The 19018-nt window shown below is 38.7% G+C and overlaps 1 protein-coding gene across 2 annotated transcripts in view; it reads right to left on the minus strand.

Moving 5' to 3' along the window:
- Positions 1-1288: 1288 nt before the first annotated feature.
- The window catches only part of ROS1 (ROS proto-oncogene 1, receptor tyrosine kinase), a 131473-nt gene continuing 113743 nt past the window's right edge, over positions 1289-19018 (minus strand). For both annotated transcript variants that reach the window (XM_077162741.1, XM_077162740.1), the window contains exons 41-44: positions 18597-18800; positions 17421-17555; positions 11437-11600; positions 1289-3242 (exon numbers count right to left, since the gene is read on the minus strand). In XM_077162741.1, coding sequence (XP_077018856.1) covers positions 2929-3242; positions 11437-11600; positions 17421-17555; positions 18597-18800 — 817 coding nt within the window. In that variant the 3' untranslated portion in view covers positions 1289-2928. The remainder of the gene's footprint in view (positions 3243-11436; positions 11601-17420; positions 17556-18596; positions 18801-19018) is intronic.

Raw genomic sequence — 19018 nt, forward strand, 5'->3', positions numbered from 1 at the left:
CACACCTTGGGGTTTGCTTAGCGAATGTCAAAGCTGGTCTCAGCCTCATCTACACAGTGATGCCTCTCCAGTCTGAACCCGTCTCTAAGGGATTCTCTCCAACTGCATACTCAACAACCCCCTTAGATCTCTGATAATCATCTCAAAATTAACATCTCCCAAACTGAACCTCTGATTGCCACCTTCCCCCTCAAAATGAATCATTCCTCCCGGCAGTCTTCTGGACTCAGTAAATGGCAACTTCATTCTTCCAATGTCTCAGGTCAAAAATCTTAATCTTCCCTTCTCTCAAACCCCATATCCAATCCATCAGCAAAAACTTTCCAAAGAAACACAGAATCAACCACTTTTCCTCACCTTCTCTGGCCTCACCCTGCTCCAAACCATCATCCTCTCTTGCCTGGTTAACTGTATTCCCCCCAGTCTCTTCTCCACACAACATCCAAAATGATCCTTTTAAAACCAAAGCCAAGTCATATCTTCCTTAGGTTCAAAACTCCCCAATGTCCTCCCATCCCATTCAAAGATGGCAGTCTACAATGGCCCTTGTAATCTGCTTTCTACCACTCTTCCCCCTTCAGTCCAGCCTCCCTGACCTTCATGCTGTTCCTTATACATGTCAACCACGCTTCCATCTCAGAGAAGAGTTTTGAAGTTGCTTTTTCCTCTGATACATATCATATAGGTCACTCATTTCTTTGGGCTACTTTTTAGTAAATAATACATTTTATCAAGTGCCATTTTTAGCCAGTGCCAATTTTTTCCTCTTGATGACAAAATCTAATTTCTCCAGATTTAGTGTTTGCTATTGCCAACCGGCTGTATTTTATCAGTTATTATTATCTATAACAACGTTTACATTTGAGATTTTTGCCACTGTCTATTTCATTTTTTATTATTTTTTTTTTGGGGGGGGGTGCATGGTCCGGGAATCAAACCTGGGTCTCCCACATGGAAGACAGGCATTGTAACTACTGAACTACGCATGCACCCTTGTCTATTTTATTTTGAATTAGATTTTTCTAACAGCATTAGTCATTATGAGCTATTAAAAAGACTGCTAGTTTGCTTTTACTTCTTAGCAAAACCTCCCAATTTGACAAATTTTATGGACTGTTTCCTTCACATATTCTATAAATTCTCTGTTGTCTGAGCTGTAATACAAATGTATTGTAATGCAAATCCACCTCTTCATTATGCCGCTGATTCCTTTGCATATTCCAAATTAAAAGTCTGTGGCAGAGCAAAGAACCTGGCTGCTGCAAGCAATAGAAAAGATTCCAGCTGGTTTAACAGAAAATTGTTTATTCACAGGGTATAGGGGTAACTCACAAACTCCCTGGGAGGGCTGGAGAACCAGACTCAGAGGCCATGGAGCTGGGACCGGGAGAAATGGCTAGAAGCAGGCAACAAAACTGGTCCAGTCTGGCTACCCCTGCAGGTGTCACATTCACCAAGAGCACTTGCCCTGGTCCCTGTTTCTTTGCATCCCTTAGTGTGCAATTAAGACCCTGCGGTGGGCATGTCTGAGTGATCACATGCCTGCCCAGTCCTGCAGGAGGTCCTGGGGGAGGAAATGGCATAGGGTTCCCACTCAGACTTTAAAGGTGGAGTGATTCCCCTACACAGGAAGGGATTTCATATGAGGGGCAATCAAAAGGAATGATAAATGCCCATTAGACAGTCACAAGATCAGGGAGTCAATACCCTGCCTTGTTCAGGGAAGTGTCAGATGTGGCTAATGGCCACAATGCTGTGAGCCTTTAGTGGGTGATTCCTCACACAACCAGCATGCTGACTTCCCGCCCGGCCTGCCCTGCAGGCGGCCATCCATGCAGCTTCCCAGGCAGTGCGCAAATGAGATGAACTCAGTTATGCAACCTGGAAGCATAATGCATGATCCTCTTCCACACAAGTGTTTAGCAAATGTTACCATCAAAATATTTGTCCCTATATCTCCCCGACATCCTGCAGACTGCACCTGAATAGCCCACCGAACGCTTTCATTAGTTTTCCTGGTAAAGCAGCTGAGGCTTTAAGATTTAAATGGGTAACTGCAAAAAAATATTGGTTTCAATTCAGAGTGGGTGAAGATTTAAAAAAAAATTCTCATTTTGTGTTTAATGAAAATCACAGAGCTTGAGTTAATATGGTATAATCGCTTATGTTAATGTTAAACAGGATTTGATTCTAAATACAATCTTAAGTATTTTATGGATAAAATAGATATGGCAAATTAAAACAACCTTGCACACTAGTTCATTTCCATAATAGCACACAAGTCACAGGGCAAGTTTTAGACACGCCAAAGATCGTGCAGTGCTAAACTTTAGGATTTACAGCTCATCATGGTCCTATTTTCAATGTGACTGAAGCTGTTTCAAGCCTCCAAAATACAACTATTTTACAGTTGTGATTAAAGACAATATTTTATTGTAGTAATTGCTTTCCAAATGGCTTCTCATGTCATAGGCGCTGATTCTTTTGTATGTGTAGTATTTAGTCATTTCCTCTGTCTCCTTTGGGAACCGGCCCCCTAAGCCTACTTCTCATCCCTCTCCTATAGGTCCCTGAATAGATTTGTTTCTGTCTTTAAGCAAAATGTTTTTGTTACAGCGCAGACTTAAAGGTAAGTAAGGGCCTACAGGACCTCAAGGTAGAGGAAACAGTGTTTCCCTTCCAGACTGGTGAGCCTCCCTAGCTTTCCAAATGCTTAGTGATTCACCTCTTAATTCCACTGAAACTGGTAAGGGGATGGTCACAATCGAAACCAAATGGCTCTGAAAATCAAGATCAGAAGTCAAGAACTTCCAGTGTTAATTCACCCATTGAAGACCACCACAACAGCTTTCATTCTACCAAGGTTTCCTTTCGGTAACTACTTAATGGGAGTGTTTGTCTTGACTCTGTATTTCCCAAACACAGTCATTAATCAGACCCGTCTCCATCTCTGCTGTGAGTGAGATGGGCATAGTTCAGGCCTTCAGGCCTGCCAGGAGAAGGGTAGGAAGCCACTTGTTTCTCTTGGCAGTTATCTTTGTCTGCATGTGGTTCCTTCTCTTCTTTCCTTAGATCACAAGGTTCAGATTCCTTGGAGCCCAGAGGACCCTCTGAATTTTGTTCACCTTGGCTGCATTTTGTAGCTAGTACCATGTAGTTTAAACCTTCTTGATTCTTGGTTTCTGTTAAAGCAACTGGCGTAACATCATCTGAATTCAAACGAATCACATTGTCATCTTCATCTGTGGGGAAAAAGAAAAAGGTATCTAGCATCTATTTGGTTTCCTTTATTTGTAAAGGCTACATGAGAATTTGTATGGGCACCTACACAACAATACTACCTTGCACATTTGTTTTAAAACTGTTTATAAGAACCTTGAATGCTAAGGGCTGGGGATACAAAGTTCAATAAGGCATAAGGCACGCGCCCTGCCCCTGAGGCTGCTGCAGCATCCCAGGGGAGCTGGCCTGTAAGCCCATACGCTAGAGGACCACATGGCTGGCAGCAGGCAGGGTGATGGGCTCTGTCTGACCAGGTGGACAGGCAGTGGTCTGTGTGAAAGGAATGACATGGCCAGGATGTTGTCTAAAATACTTGCCCTTTCCTCCTGCTACACCAGCTGAAATATCTGCCTTTAAAGACGTATTCCCTTACATTAAGTAGTTTAACCACCCATTGACATAATATTTATTGAATGCCTCCTACACGCCAGGCCCTGGTGAGGTTCTGATGATACAACAATAAACAAAACAAACTTGTTGCTTGTTAGAGTTTATGTTCTAATGGGGGCAGACAGACAATAAACTAAATAAACGTCAGGCTATGATAAACATGGGGGAAGGCAGGTACCAGAGCATGGTGGTGCTGGAGCGGGGCCCTGCCTCAGATAGGGTGGGCAGGAATGGACTCTCCATTGAGGTGAAATTCAAGCAGAAACCTGAATTAAGTGAGGGAATTGGCCAGGTGGATATCTTGGGAAGAACATTCGAGAAGGAGAGAATAGCAAGAACGAGGGTCCTGAGGCAAGAGCCTGCTGGTATGGCATGAGGAAGAGTGAGGCAGCCCTGTGGCTGCACCCCTTATATTATATGAAATATATTCATATTATATGAACTATAATAAGAATAATTCCAATAATTATTGCTGTTGTTGTGAACACTCAGTACTTACCATGTAGCAGGCACGATTCTAAGTGCTGGACTTATATTAACTCATTCTCCACCAATTAAGTAGGTACTAATATTCCCCATTTACAGATGAGGATATTGAGGCACAGAGGAGTTAAGTAATTTGCTTAAGGGCACACAGCTGGAATTTGGACAGAGACTGTCTGCTTGCGTCTGTCCTCGAGGAGGGACAGGGTTGAGGTGCTTGTGAGGAGGCACCACTTGGGCAGTGCACCCCACGGAGCCCTAGGGAGGTACAGAGATCGGACTCCTGTGTGGGGTCGGGTGAGGGCGGCAACAGGAGAAGGGGCAGCTGGAGGGTAACTAGGCTTCTTCACAATCAGGCTCATATTGTTTTGTCTTTGTCTACATAAAGGCGGATCTTTTTACATAGGACAGTGGGAGAATTCTTCTTGGAGGGTACTAGCGGAGCTTTGGAAACATTTCACAAAATTCTGTGGAATCAAAATAAATAATTTTTAACAGGTGCATATAGTAGGAAGCATTTGTTTCTGTAAATGCTATCAATCTCTGGGTGTTATTATCCAGATGAAAAAAGCTAAGACTAAAAGTATTACCATTCTTTCAAAAACAATCACATAACAAAATGAGAAACATTTCAGTAGATAGATGATGATGATGGTTCAGCATGAGAGTGTCCAAATGTGCACACTGAACAGGGGTGAGTGTGCAGGGATTCCCCACCCAGCCCTGATGGTCACCAATGTTTGCTCTATTTAGAATCTATTTAAATGGAAATAAGGGGAAAATGCAATAGGAATAGGGGTCGCACCTTCGTATCTACTTCCCCCAATGGAACTGAATGCATCCACCTATTTATCAAGTTCCAAACCTGAACTGCAAGCCGATTTTATTATGAGAGTATATGAACTACTGTCCCTTCTCTGTATTTGTAGGTGCACATTTCTCTTTCCCACACCATTAAAGAATAAGATGGCCCCATTACAGGTCATGGGATCTTCGGCATCATCTCATTTTCCTCTTTATTGTTCAAGCATCAGCATCACACATTTCAAACACATGGGTAGTCCGAGAGTGTTGTCAAGTATCTCCCCCACAGAAACAACTTTGGAAGAATCTGTGCAAGGACCTATGGAGGGACTCACCTGTTGAGATTATTGCTAATACATACTGATTGGCATTGCAAAACTCGTAAGAATGATTCCCTACATGTGGTAATAGCAATTGAAAATATCAAAAGTTTTTAGGAAGAAGTAAGATGTTTTTAAATAGTCCAATGGCCCAGATTATTGAGGCAAGTATGACGTTCTTTAAAGGCTTAAGGAGATTAGGCTAAAGGACAGTAAGAATTCCAAGAAAATCTTGTATCTACAATATGGGTCCAGCTGTTTCATAGCCATTAAATAGCATATAGGGAAACTTCCTACAGAAACATGATTTTTTTTTTTTTGCAATTGTTGGGTTGTTTGTAAAGAATCTTTTATAGAAGGCAAATGCTTTTCACAATCTGTGATATTACCTGTCAAAAGAAAATCATTAGCTAACTACTTCATTTGTTGGTAACACTTACAGTAGTATTTAGTAAGCAGAACCTGGCAAGCTTTCAGCAATTGGAACATCTTGTTGCATAAAGAGCTTAGAGAAACTGAGGGGTGGAGATGGGGGCCAGTGTGTTTGTTTTGTTTTGCTTGTTTGTTTTTGCTTAAAAACTACTTAACAGAAAGCCTGAAGGCCAGACCTCAAAGCAGATATCCCAAACAAAGACAGCATGCACCCACCAACCCTCTCTTTAAAGGGGAAATACTAAAATCAAGACTTCCAAGTAAGACTCGGTATTTACAGGCAAGACATATGCTGGCTGCCTGGCTATGTTTAGAAGAGCCGAGGAGCATTTAGATTTGTTTCCTGTATAACTCTGGGACTGATGAGATGATGTTTACCCAAATGTGTGGATGAAGTCACTGGGATATTTTTACTAAATGCCCAGAGGGGTTACTAATCTCTCTCCACTCCTTCTTCACCCCATTAGGTCAGTAGGACCACAGGCTAGGCAGGTTATTATTGTTCCCTGTAACCCTAAAATCCTTTATTTAAAAAAAAAAATCCTTCCAATAGCTTTCTTATCTTCTCTTACGTCTCCAACAGTAACAGTGGAGACAGAAATCTTACTGATTTGCTAAATATGCCCACCAGTCTGCAAAACAGCAAACTATTATTCAATCCATTCTCTCATTAGAAAAGTAATTAAGTTTAGGTTGAATAGGAGTGGCAGGATGAAGAAAAAGAATGAAAAACATAGTTTGCATACTTGCAAAGGATAGAAATAGTGGAACAGTCCCTTCAAGGCAAGCCAAACTAAACTTCTGTCAGGGCATTGAATTGTTTGTTTCTGTCTAAATTATCATTTGATTATATTCCTCCACCACTACTCTGCATGTACATGTCTGTGTCTCTATTTCTATGAGTACTATTCAGAATTTTAATTTAGCTTCCAACAACATGGCACCTAAATAAATTGGTCATAATCAGGGAAAATTAGTGTATTGTTTCTAGAAGGTCATAAGTGTAAGTCCTTTGACAATGACTAGCTGAGCAGCACACTATCCATAGCAAAATTGGGGAGAGTGCATGAGCAGGCCCTTGCCCACAGCTGAAAGCTGAGAGTACTGACTCCAGAGCACAGCTAAACTCTAGTCCCACCTCAACCTATGACCATGGAAAATTCCTTAACCTCAGTTTTCTCATGTGTAAAACGGAGGTAATAATAATACCCACTTCATAGAGTTGTTTTAAGGACTTAGTGTGCTAACCAACTTGGCACACAAAGTGGCACATAAAAAATTGCCAAAAAATATGATTTATTATTGCAATTGAAAGCCATTCACAAAAAGAATCTTGTTCTGTGTATTACCTTTGATGGTTGAGTATCTCAGCCTCATAGATGAACTAAATAATGGACCACAGCAAAAAGACTTTCTCAAGGGTCCACGGAGACTTCTCTGGAGCCTCAGGTGGAACTGAGAGATTGGGCCTTCTCACACCCATTATGACTGCCTCTGTGACTTTTTTAAAGACATCTGCACCCATTAGAAGGAAAGGAGTCTATCAGTCAAGAATTGACTTTTAAAACAGAAGTAATTGATCTCAAAATCCTTGCATCTCTCTGGAACTCTTCCCCTTTCTGCAGCATTTGACCACTTCCTTCTTCCCTCCTTCTGTGAGCCTCTCTGCTCCCTAGGGTTTCCATGACAATGCTCTCTTCCTGCCTTGTCCTCTCAATGCCCACCAGGTTTCTTGGCCAGTCCCAGTCCCTCACACGTTGCCTTTTCTCTGGATCCCACTGACTGTTTGCTTCCCTTATTATTCTGTACTCTCTAGTTGAATGACCTCCTCTACCCTTTTGACTTCAGCTACCTGTATCTACAAAGTCAGATCTTTCTACTGAGCTGCAAGGCTTTGTCTTGACTGTGCCCTGGGCTTATTCCATAGCCACCTCAAACCAAAGTCATGCAAAGCTGTTCTTCCTCCTATGCTCCCATCTTTGAGAACAGCACTGCTTTTCACCTAATTTCTCAAGTCAACAGGATTCACCATTGTCTCCTCTTTCTTCTTCACCCAGTTAGTCATTAAATCCTATAGCATCTACCTCTGTTGTATCTCTGTATAAAGAAAATGTCCTCTTGTCTGTACCTGTTACCATACTTTAATCAGCTTTCATTAATGTTCATTTCTTTCCTTGATCAGTGTGACCAATAGCCCTCCAATTTCATCGCTTGCCACGACTGGCCCCCATGTGTAATCACCTACTTGCAGTTCTGTGAACACCGTTTCCTGTACCTCCCTGTCTTCCTCCACACTGCTCCTTCTACCCTAGAATGACTGTTTTACCACCTCTGTGAAGAATTCAGCTTAGAAGTCACCTCCTCTAGCTGGCTTTACTTGAATCTCCTTCTACTTACTTTCCTCTGGACTCCCTTAGAACTTGGATCCCCTCTCAATGACAACATAGAATGCTTGTCTCTGGGCTTCTGGCAGAAAGTGTAGTATAATATTTGCTTATCAGATTTGTAAAAATTAAGAAAATTGATTATATCATGATACAATGGTATATAAGAAGTTCCTTGCACTTTTGATGGCATAACTTCTTTGGAGAACAGTTTCATCTGGAAATCTACTCATAGATATAATGGCAAAAGTATGCAAAGATAAGTTGTACTATAATGCCATTGCCACATTGTTTATATTAGCCATAAACTGGAATCATTTGATATGTCTATCAAGAGGGATTGTTAAATAAATTATGGTCCATCCATACAGTGAATTATTATGAAACTATTAGCAATAATGAGATAATCTATATATGGATATGGGAAAATGTCTATAATATATGAAAAGAAGAATTCCTTTTAAAATATGATAATATTTCTACTATATATATGTATGTGTATATAGGTCTGTGGCATATAGTTTGTTGGGACATATACAAACATAAAAATGGAATGTTTCTACAAGTGGTTGAATATGCATATAAAATATCCAGAAGTAATAACTAAATTGTTAACTCTAACTAGCACTGGAGATGGAGATAGGAGGAAGTAGGAGACTTACTTTTTACTCCACTTAAATAAATTTTATGTTTTTTTTATGACAAACGTGAGTAACTTTTATAACAAAGAGCTTTAAAATGTAGATGCAGGTAGCAAGAGCAAGTATTACAGCAAGAGCAGTTATTTTGACCAATTACTGGAAAAGTTAGAAGGAAAAACAGAACCCCTTTTTTCGTTCATGTGAAATAACATGGAATCCTTTTTAAAACCCTTAAAGTGAGAATGATTATGAGTAATTTTATAAGGTCTCCAAAAACCATATTTGTGATTGAGTCTGAATCTAATTAGTCAAGGGCTGCTTTCCAAAGATAATAGCAATGATTTAATAAGAAAAGCGTGTTTTCAATGCCAGGTAAGACTGCTTTTTGCCCCTTCAATGCCTATTCAATTCAACCAGTTATTGCTGTTTATCTATTTTAGGAACAAATGGTATCATTTTACATATTGGCAGGCCACCACAGACAGTGGTTCTTCTAAAGTTTCCGTATGTGAGGTTAAGACAAATAAGAGGCAGCCAGGCAGGAGCAGATTCAAATGGGTTGAGAAAAACAGTTGTATATAACAATGGTCTGGCCACCCAGCTTTCCTATGGGTGAAAATATGGCACCAAGACAAGGACAATTTTCAAACTCACCAAAAAAGCAGAGCTTGCTATTAAATTTACCTACAAAATTAGTTTTTCAAGGGAAAGAATTGCTCTTGCCTCTTCTTTATCTTTAAAGCAGTCAGCAGAGCACAGTCAATTCAGGTAGCTAACACCCAAAATTCAATGACTGTCTGTTGAAAGAATATTCCAAAAATTTTCCCAAATTTCTTTCAGAGATTTTTAGATATGTAGAAAGCAAATTTTTAGAAAATAAGAAAGACGTAATAGTAAGCAGAATGGCTTAAGATTGTCCTTATCCTGTGTAATCTTCAGAGAAGTGATCACATTACATAGAACCTTAAGCAAGGACAAGGTTGGTACAGAGGCTATAACTCCAAAATGATGGGCTGGTGGTACTCTCACCATCTGTTCAGTTACAAGGTGAGAAAGTAGGTGGAGCCAGGTTGCGACTCTTAAAAAGCCTTCTTCTGATGAAGGCTGGGGTGGATGCCTGAGGTTAGCACAGTCCTTTCCAACCTGTCGTTGAACTCTGTATGTCAAAGGAGTCATGGGCCCAGTCTTATCTCCATTCACACCATGGCCCCTACGTTAGTCACAACACACAGCGCACAGCAAACAAGTCAAGTACACATACGTCCTTGGGCCGTTTCTTCTCTGCGATTAGTCAAATGCAGCACTGAATATAAGGGTTCCATCAGGGCTGCAGCAGAGACCAACTCCATGACAGCCAGTCAGTCACTGCAAAGACCAAGAGGCCTCATTTGAAAGACTCTCAGTTGAGATCCATCTTTCCAGGTTCATTTCTAAGCAAGAGTATCTGCGTTTGAACCATCAAACACAGGATCCTGTGGAATTGTAATAACAGGAGTGAGTTCTAGAAGAGATGCTGAGGATCTTCATTTTTCTGCAGCCAATTAGGTAAACACTTGGTAAATATGATTTTTGGAATGACTGCTGTTACTAATGGTGTGTTTTAATTCTGTGTGGTGTTCTTCCTTGAACTAAAAGGCTTAATTTATTGCTCACAGTAAAATGATTGCAGAGGATTACTGACTTATTTACCAAAATGCTGAACAGCCACGGAATCATAGTAGACCTTTGAAGGTATGGCCAACTACAATAAGCAAAGCAAAATTATTAATAAATTATTAATAATAAAATGATTACTATCAATCATTAATATGAATAAGCAGAGCAAAAGTTTTGCTTCCTTATTTAATGGTGATATTACTACCTTTAAGTAGGTAATGTCTTTCTTCTGAAAAGTTAGCATTATTTCAACAACTATTATTAATCCAAATAAATAGATGGATAAATAAATGGTTGAAAAATGTCTACTCAACACATAAGAGAACTAATGACTATAAAAAAATTATTGACGAAGTTGAAGTTGAAAAGACTTCACATTTAAATACATTGATATCTAAAAAAAAAATTACTTGGCAGTTAGAGACAATGGCTTAGATATATACACATAGTAATATGGATGGATCTCAAAAACAGTACTTAATAAAAAAGGATAAAAGAAATACATAACACAATAGCATTTGTGGATACAAAATGATACCCATTTTGCAGGAAGGCATACAAATAAAAAGATACACTTCAAAGATATGAGAATTATTGCCAATGGGGAAGGGAGGGAGGGAGAGGAATATGGGGATAAATGCACTAAACAAACAAGCAAAATGGAAGGAGTCCTGCATAGAACAATAACAATAATGTACCACAAGCTAAGAGTATATAATTAACTCAACTCTGAACTCAAAGTGCAAAGTGGGGGTGGGGGTGGAGATGGCTTGGGGTGACCATGAACATGTCATCTAACATGTTAATTCTCCTATTAACTACCTTAGATTATAAATCCAGGGAACTTATCACTATCCTTTGGTTTTTGTTTTAATTTAGTGTGAGGCACTCATTTTAAAAATAATCTTCAAAGAGGAATATAATAAACAATTACAATTATTTCCTTACCTGCCCTTACATGCCTTCTGTGTACATCCTGTTTTATCCTTTTTCAGTTAAAGCTGAAGACAAGAACAGAAAATTCTGAAAACGAATCAAACTTACCTTCAAAGCCTTCATTGATAACTCCATAGGTATTTACTTTGTCACTGCATTGGGAAGGACTATTTATGGAGAAACTCCTGAATAACTGAAGCTGGTGTTGAATTTCATGGAAAGTAGGTCTTTGGTCAGGTTCTTGAGCCCAGCATTCTGACATTAAATTCCACCTGCATATGTGCATAAAGACAGGAAAGCAAATGGGGGTTGCATATTATTATAAAATAACCCTGGTAAGGTCATATTAGATGTAAAAGAATTTGGGTTTTCTATCAATATTAATCATTAATATGAATAAGCCAGAGCAAAAGCTTTGCTTCCTTATTTAATGGTGATACTACTACCTTTAGGTAGGTAATGTCTTTCTTCTGAAAAGTTAGCATTATTTCAACAACTATTATTAATCCAAATAAACAGATGGATAGATACATGGTTGAAAAACGTCTACTCAACACGTAAGAGAACTAGTGACTGTAAAAAATTATTGAAGAAGTTGAAAAGACTTCACATTTAAATACATTGATATCTAAAAAAAAATCTAAGATTTACTCCAGGTCACACAGAAATTTAATGAGAGAACCAGGGATAGAAATCATGTTCTATTTTAATACTCTTGCTCTTCATCACACAGATATTTAATGAAAAGATTCATTTCCCAAGGTACATTGATTGAATGTATCCGTTTCTTAATTGTTGCCTAAGAAATGTCTATATAACACTTTTAAACAGTATTCACTCCTTATTAATTCATTTATCTGGCACTTGTACCACAAACTTTACTCTCAGGGCATATCAGATAACAACCTGATCCCCAGAAGATTTTTAATGGGCCCATTTCTTCCTTGGAAACTTCTCTCTTGGCCTGCCCATGAGCTTTGACTCACTTCTGAACTTAATTATTTGTCTACATTTTTGTCTCCTTCATTAGACTTTGAGTTGAGTGAGGTTGGGAAGAAATTCTTATTCCTTCTTGTCGCCATAATACCTAACAAAGAACTTGGAACTTGGTAGGCACACAATGAATGACTAACCAATGAATTAATTCAAATCAATCAACAGTTATTGGCTACAGGACCATTTGCATCTTCATGTAGTATCAAATCTACAGTATTCAAAGCGCAAGTGCTTCACCACCACATATTTAGAACTGAGGGCATAATGTTTCTTAGAAAAGTAATAATGATATCACATTGGTCGACAATCACTTAGCACTTATTGCATGGTAGGCAATGTGCTAAACATGTTGTATGTATTTTCTCATCTTCAAAGAAATCCTAGGGAGCAGACATCATGGTTCTTCTTTTAGGGAGGAAGAAATCAAGGCCTAAGGTTGCCCTAAAACTTGAGAAAGAGAAGAGAAAGTAAAATATTATAATTCTTCACAGGAAGTATATCCCTTCTGAAAATAAAGATTCAAAGATATTGGCAAAGAATGGATAGAATTTGTCAAGGTTTTATCATATTTCAATTATAAAGTTTTTGTTTATTTTATTTATTTATAACTTGCCTTATTCTACTAAGGATTCAAGATACTTACTGGAGATTATATAGAAATAGAGAAAGAAAAAAGAAGTAGAGGAAGAAGGAGGGAGAGGAGGGTAGGGAGGGGAGAGAGATAAGCAGTCCTTATAGCTGCTTCTTAGCCTCCCTGCCCCTCATCCACTCCAAGTACCCTCCAGAAGTTCAGTATTTTGTTTAATTTATGTAATTAATTAATTTAAGCACTTCTTTCTTCTTTTTTTTTTTTTCCATCTATGGGGGCTTTCTTTTTTTTTTCTTTTTTTTTCACATGGGCAGGCCCCGGGAATAGAACCCAGGTCCCTGGCATGGCAGGCAAAAACTCTACCTGCTGAGCCACTGTGGCCGCCGTTTTTTTTTTTTTTTTGAAGGGGGACTTTAATTTATATATTTGAATCCAATCATTATTCTTAACTTTCTGATAACAAAAACACATGACTTTTAGTTTGTAAAACCTTTTTGTCCCACTATCCAAATAACGACTGAACTGTCATTTTAAAGTAGAGAAACACTTGTGCTCTTCACCAGCAAATAACCTGACAATGGAATATAATCAGGAAGCTTTTAAGAATTTAATAATCCTAAAAAATGTATTTCTTACATCTTTCTGCTTTTGCATATGGGATACTTAGTATTCATTTGCATAATTCAATGCCTTATATTATATACTGTGCTAAGCTATAGTTACAAATATTCAAGGTTATGTTACTGGACAAAGGCAGTGGATTCTTGCCCTATGTGCTCAATGACCAATTCCTGAGACACGGGGGTTTAAAAGAGAGAAAAGTTTATTACTAGCCACAAAGCAGATCACATGGACTACTGGCCAAAAAATCTGTCTCTCCAAACTGCAGTAATTCTGACAGTTTTATAATATCAAAGGATGAGCAGGTTTTAATGAGGACCATAGTTCTAGGTGATGTAATTAGAGGTGATCTAATTACTGGACATGCACACATTGATTACATGCTTAGTCACAGAATATGTGTAAGAAAATATCAGTCTTAATATGATGATGGGTGTGATTCTTAGCATTATAATAAGGTATAGGTCACTTAGATTAAAATCTAAGCAACTGCGCATGTCAGGGGGCCCATTTTTGTTAGATCCAGTCTCGGCCATTAAGATAAGTTTGGACTTGGGTGGGTTAGTTCTGGGCTGACCCAAGACCCTTCATTAATAAATATTAGGGGCTGTCTTTAGTGATCACAAGACTCTCAAGTTGAAAAACTGGATGAATGGGTACAAATGAAGTTTAGTCACAAGGTTTTTACAATCACAGGGACAGAAGGTAAAGGCTACACAGTCATTATCAGGGATCAAGGCAGCTGGATTACAGTTCAAAGATTCCAGGTATTTCCCTCTATCTCCTCTAATAAACCAGAAGGTAAAAAGTAATATCTATATAATGATTCAATAATCATAAAAATCCCTTAAATCCTAACTTCTCAGTTACGGTTGTTATTCTAAATAAACTTATGAGAGGTCATCCACTTTTGTTAAAATTTACCTGGGCTAGTTTTCGTAGATCTAGAAAATTACTCATCATTATACTTGAAATATCTCATTTGATTAAATGTTCAAATTTGGATGCCTCCATTTTCCATGTCAACCCTTTACTTTGCCTCAATTTTATTTTTGATTTGCAAAATAGCACAGGGCTAATCAGCCATGTTCAATATTAGTCTCTATTAATGTCCTTGAATTCATAAAGCAATTGAAATTCAACAGATGAAAATTTCATTGCATCTTTCAGAATGAAGAGGGTGAGTTTCTGTAAGAACTTAAAGCACATAAAACACAGGTTTCAATAACTCCCTTCTTCATTATATCCAATCCAGGAGCAGCCAAAACTTGCATGTAAGGGTGCATACATGCATGTAAGGGGTAAAAATAAGATGGCGAGCCTCCCCTACTCCCATTGTTGCCTCCAGTATTTGAGGGACTCTACAGCAGCCCCAGTTGCTACTGTGACAATGCCCTCACCTGAAGCAGACTGCCCTTTGATCCTGTTTCTTCTGTGAATGATATGGCTGTTGTACAAACTAAAAGATTGAAGAGAGTACTGATGACTGGACTTTCCACCCTATATCCCAGGTTATGGAAAGATGGGCAGGAATGCTTCGAGACCCCGCATTCCATTAATAGCTGAGCACTGTGCAACCATCTACGGACTCACCTGACCTAGAGTGCAGCCAGGTGCTGAGTATTTAAGCAGTGAATAAAAGGTGCAGCATGGCTCAGTGTAGACTTTCAACCCTCTAAGCTGGGCTTGTGATCTCAGAGAACAGCTTCAAATAAAAGCCAGCTCCCTCTGTACTCTAAGTAGAGTAGTTAATCTTTATCATGACAACTTAAGGCCCTGGCCAGATTGAATGGCATCTCTTAGAGCTCCATTTCCTAGCACAGCTTGTTTTCCTGGTTGGCAATGGAACTTTAACTCTTCCTGGGGCTCCACAGAGCCACACAGCAGTTGGAGGGCCTGGAGAAACACTTACTTTTTTTACTGATCATGTTCAAATGAACTTCAAAGCCACCAATGGAAAATTTGGATTGTACTGAAAACTGTATTTTTAAATAAAAATTTAGATTTTACCAAAAACTACATGTTTTTATAGAAATTAGAGCAGTAATATGATCAACTGGTGAATTATTCAAGATAAAATAGTCTTTTCCCACTCATAATGATGAATACTTTTCTAGCACTTTCTAGCAATCCCTCCTTCTCTTGGTGACATTTTTGATAGCCTATGGCTACAGCGAAGTCTAACATACTTACATTTTTCTCCTTCACAATACAGCAACTTATTAGTCACGTTCCCCCCCAAATAAAACGAACATGGTCAGTGAAAATGTACCATTGACTGATTCCTAGGGTGCCTATCCCCCCAAACTGCATGAATTTGATGAGGCACATTACCTTTTAGGGGGGGAAATAGGCCAGATGAAATTCTAACAGCTTAATGAAAATGTTGTGTCATTGAGATTCTGGGGCAAATTTCTGAGAGTTTAGAGGACATGTAAGAGATGTATAACAGTGGTTAGTTTTCTGTTTTACAAAAATTGTTCATTTCATATGTAGCTCTGCTGTTTTAATTTTTTTCCTCAAGCCCTACCTCGAAGGTTCTCAAATTCTATATATTTTCTTGCCCTTAATTTACAGAATTTTTTTCCATCTTCCCCCAAATATCGCTAATCATTTTTTCAGGCACTGTCATCAAACTCGATCAGGTTTGTGTATATCTAATCTACCTGTAAATACCTTGGGGACTGTAAAAGCTAACTCAGAAACAAGCAGTGATTCAAGTCTTCTAGCTGGAAGATTTCAATACAAAACCATTCCCCAGTAGAACATCCAACAAAAAGGTGCCCAGTTCTTAATCATCTTTTGGCTCAAGTCTGAATAATCCTCTAAATAACACAGCAAAGTCAAGGCAGTGCAACCATGGTGTGCATCCGCATACTGCTAATTCCTTCTGCACTTGTCTGTACCACGCAGTTTAGCACTTTATTACATATTGGCTTGTGATCCAACTATCCCATGTGTGCGTCTTTTCTTTCAAAATACATTCTAAGATGCTGAAGAGATGTGCCCTGGCTTAAATATCTCTGTATTCTGTACAGTTCTGAGCATGGTATCAGGCCCTTAATAGACAAGTTTATACTTATTGATTACTTATTCTTTTAGAAATTTCTTGGGTAAACACCTCTTGAAAAAAGTTCCAAGACTTGACATTTCTTTTGCGTTTGTTCAAAGGAGGCAGATTAATACTTAGCATAATGGCTTGCCTTTTTTAAAAAAATAATTAGATCAAAAATTAGATCACTCTCCTAAGGATCACAAATTTACTAGAACTCAGTAGTGGCCAATTGAATGACTAATACATAGGCACTTTGCATTAAGTTTATATACAGCTGACAACTTGTGTAATTTTTAGTTGCACTATATCCCATGGATTAACATCAACTATATCAACAAAGACCACTTAACTTTTAAACAATAGATTCCTATTTGAGAAAATCTTTAATATGCAATTAAAATATTAGCCAAGTCAGGTCTCCCCAAATAAAATGTGTATGTGAGTGCACACACACACACCTATATAGTTTAGTTTATTAGAATTAACTGAACTAGGAGTATAAATGCAATCTAATCTTCTAAATTTTGTTTCTGAGTGAAATATCATGTGTATATATGGATAAAAAGAAACCATCTGCATATGTAGAATGGAATGATTTCTAAATGTTGTGTTAATTTCTTTTTATTCTTTAATTAATAAAAAAAAGAAACCATCGTGTATTTAGTAAATTGAATACCACAAGCCATTTACATATCATGTGGAATGTACAAATACATAAATTCCAGTTTCCATTTTAAATACCATACCGTTGAGGCATAGGTTTGCATCTGTACATGTTTTAGTTTAGTTTTGTTTTTTTGGGGGGTGCTTATGTTAACATAATTAACTTACAGGTCATCGGGACAATTTCTTGGTGGCTCCAGTCTGCCTCCTGTTTGAACATAGACTAAAACATCAAGGTTGGAATGAGCCGGGTAAGGCTGATGGCCAAGAGTTAAAATCTCCCAAATCAGGATTCCAAAAGACCTAAGGATATCAAAGGGTGTGTTTTCATTATGCTATCACAAACATCAGATTTACAGCAGTTTCTCTAAAATAATTCCTGGGGCTACTGGGGTCCACTTCATGATTGCTGTTATGAACCCCACAAAAGACAAACAGGTGACCTGAGAGCAAGTGATCTTCAGGAAAAAACCAAACAGGCAACTGCCTACCTTCGGAGGTGACAGGAAGGCATAGTGGGGAAGCCCTGTGTGTGTCCACGTGCATGTGTGTACACACACATGTAAGTGTGGGTGCACACACAGGGCCACTGTGCTCCTCACACTCCACTGGCAGACCCCATCATCTAAGGCTCTGAAAGCGGCAATATGCAGACACACCTGCAGGTGAGTGTGAGAGACTTTCAGCCTCCCCCCCCCCCCCGAGTTTGAGCACAATAGAAAGCTAGTAAACATGGAGAGGGAGACGTCAATAAAAACCCACAGCACTGAGGACCAATTTTATCTCATTTCCAGCTTTGCCCAGGGCCATTCCAGTGTAAAAGGTATAGAACAAATCAACTCTACATAAGAACAGCTCTAATTAAAAGCATGGGTCAAGAAGCAAAAATGGGAGGACTTATTCAAATAATAGAGAGATGTTCAAACCTCACCAGTTCCCTAATCTTTTTAAGATCCATCATTTAAAGTCTACATATGAATTAATCACCAAGCATCCCCAAATAATAGGCATTTGTACAAAACTTGGATATTAATTTATAAGTACCAATTTCCATTAGTCACATGCTTCTGTATACTTGGAGCAAAATAAAATACTTGAAGTAAATGTATCTATTTCATATCCATTAGTAAGATAAAGAATTAGAGCTGACAGGGAGGAGTGTAAGCTGATGAGACACTGGAATAGTCAGTCCCCTATTGGCCACCAGCTTTCATTTAATGTGAGGGAAATCACTTAATCTCTCTGGTCTTCTGTTTTCTCACATGAAAACAGGATTAGATGACCTTTTAAGACCTCTCTGGCTCTGACTTTTGATGCCATTTCTCTGAGTCCTGTTAAGCTCACCATACATCAGATTGAGTTGTGAAGATTCCATCCATCAAACTCTCTGGAGCCATCCACCGAACAGGAAGCAGGCCTTCCCCTCTCTTTCTATAGTAGTCATTTTTATAGATATCTCGGGCAAGTCCAAAGTCCCCGATTTTCACTATGCGTGATGGGCTGGTATAGTCTTTCACTGAGACAAGGCAATTCCGGGCCGCTAGATCCCTATGGCAGAAACTATGTTTAATAAAATAATAATAATAATAATAATAAAGTTCCAGAGCTCAGACCAGCAACAATAGGAGATGTGTGGAAAAAGAGACTTCACAGAAAGTTACTGCTATTTTGAAGGAATTAAAATGTGTATTATCATGCATGCTTCACCCAAACTACAGGTGATTTTTGTGCCAATATCCATACATAGGCTTGTATCGAGGATGCTA

This window comes from Tamandua tetradactyla, chromosome 5, assembly GCF_023851605.1.
Source record: "Tamandua tetradactyla isolate mTamTet1 chromosome 5, mTamTet1.pri, whole genome shotgun sequence".
Taxonomy (NCBI): Eukaryota; Metazoa; Chordata; class Mammalia; order Pilosa; family Myrmecophagidae; genus Tamandua; species Tamandua tetradactyla.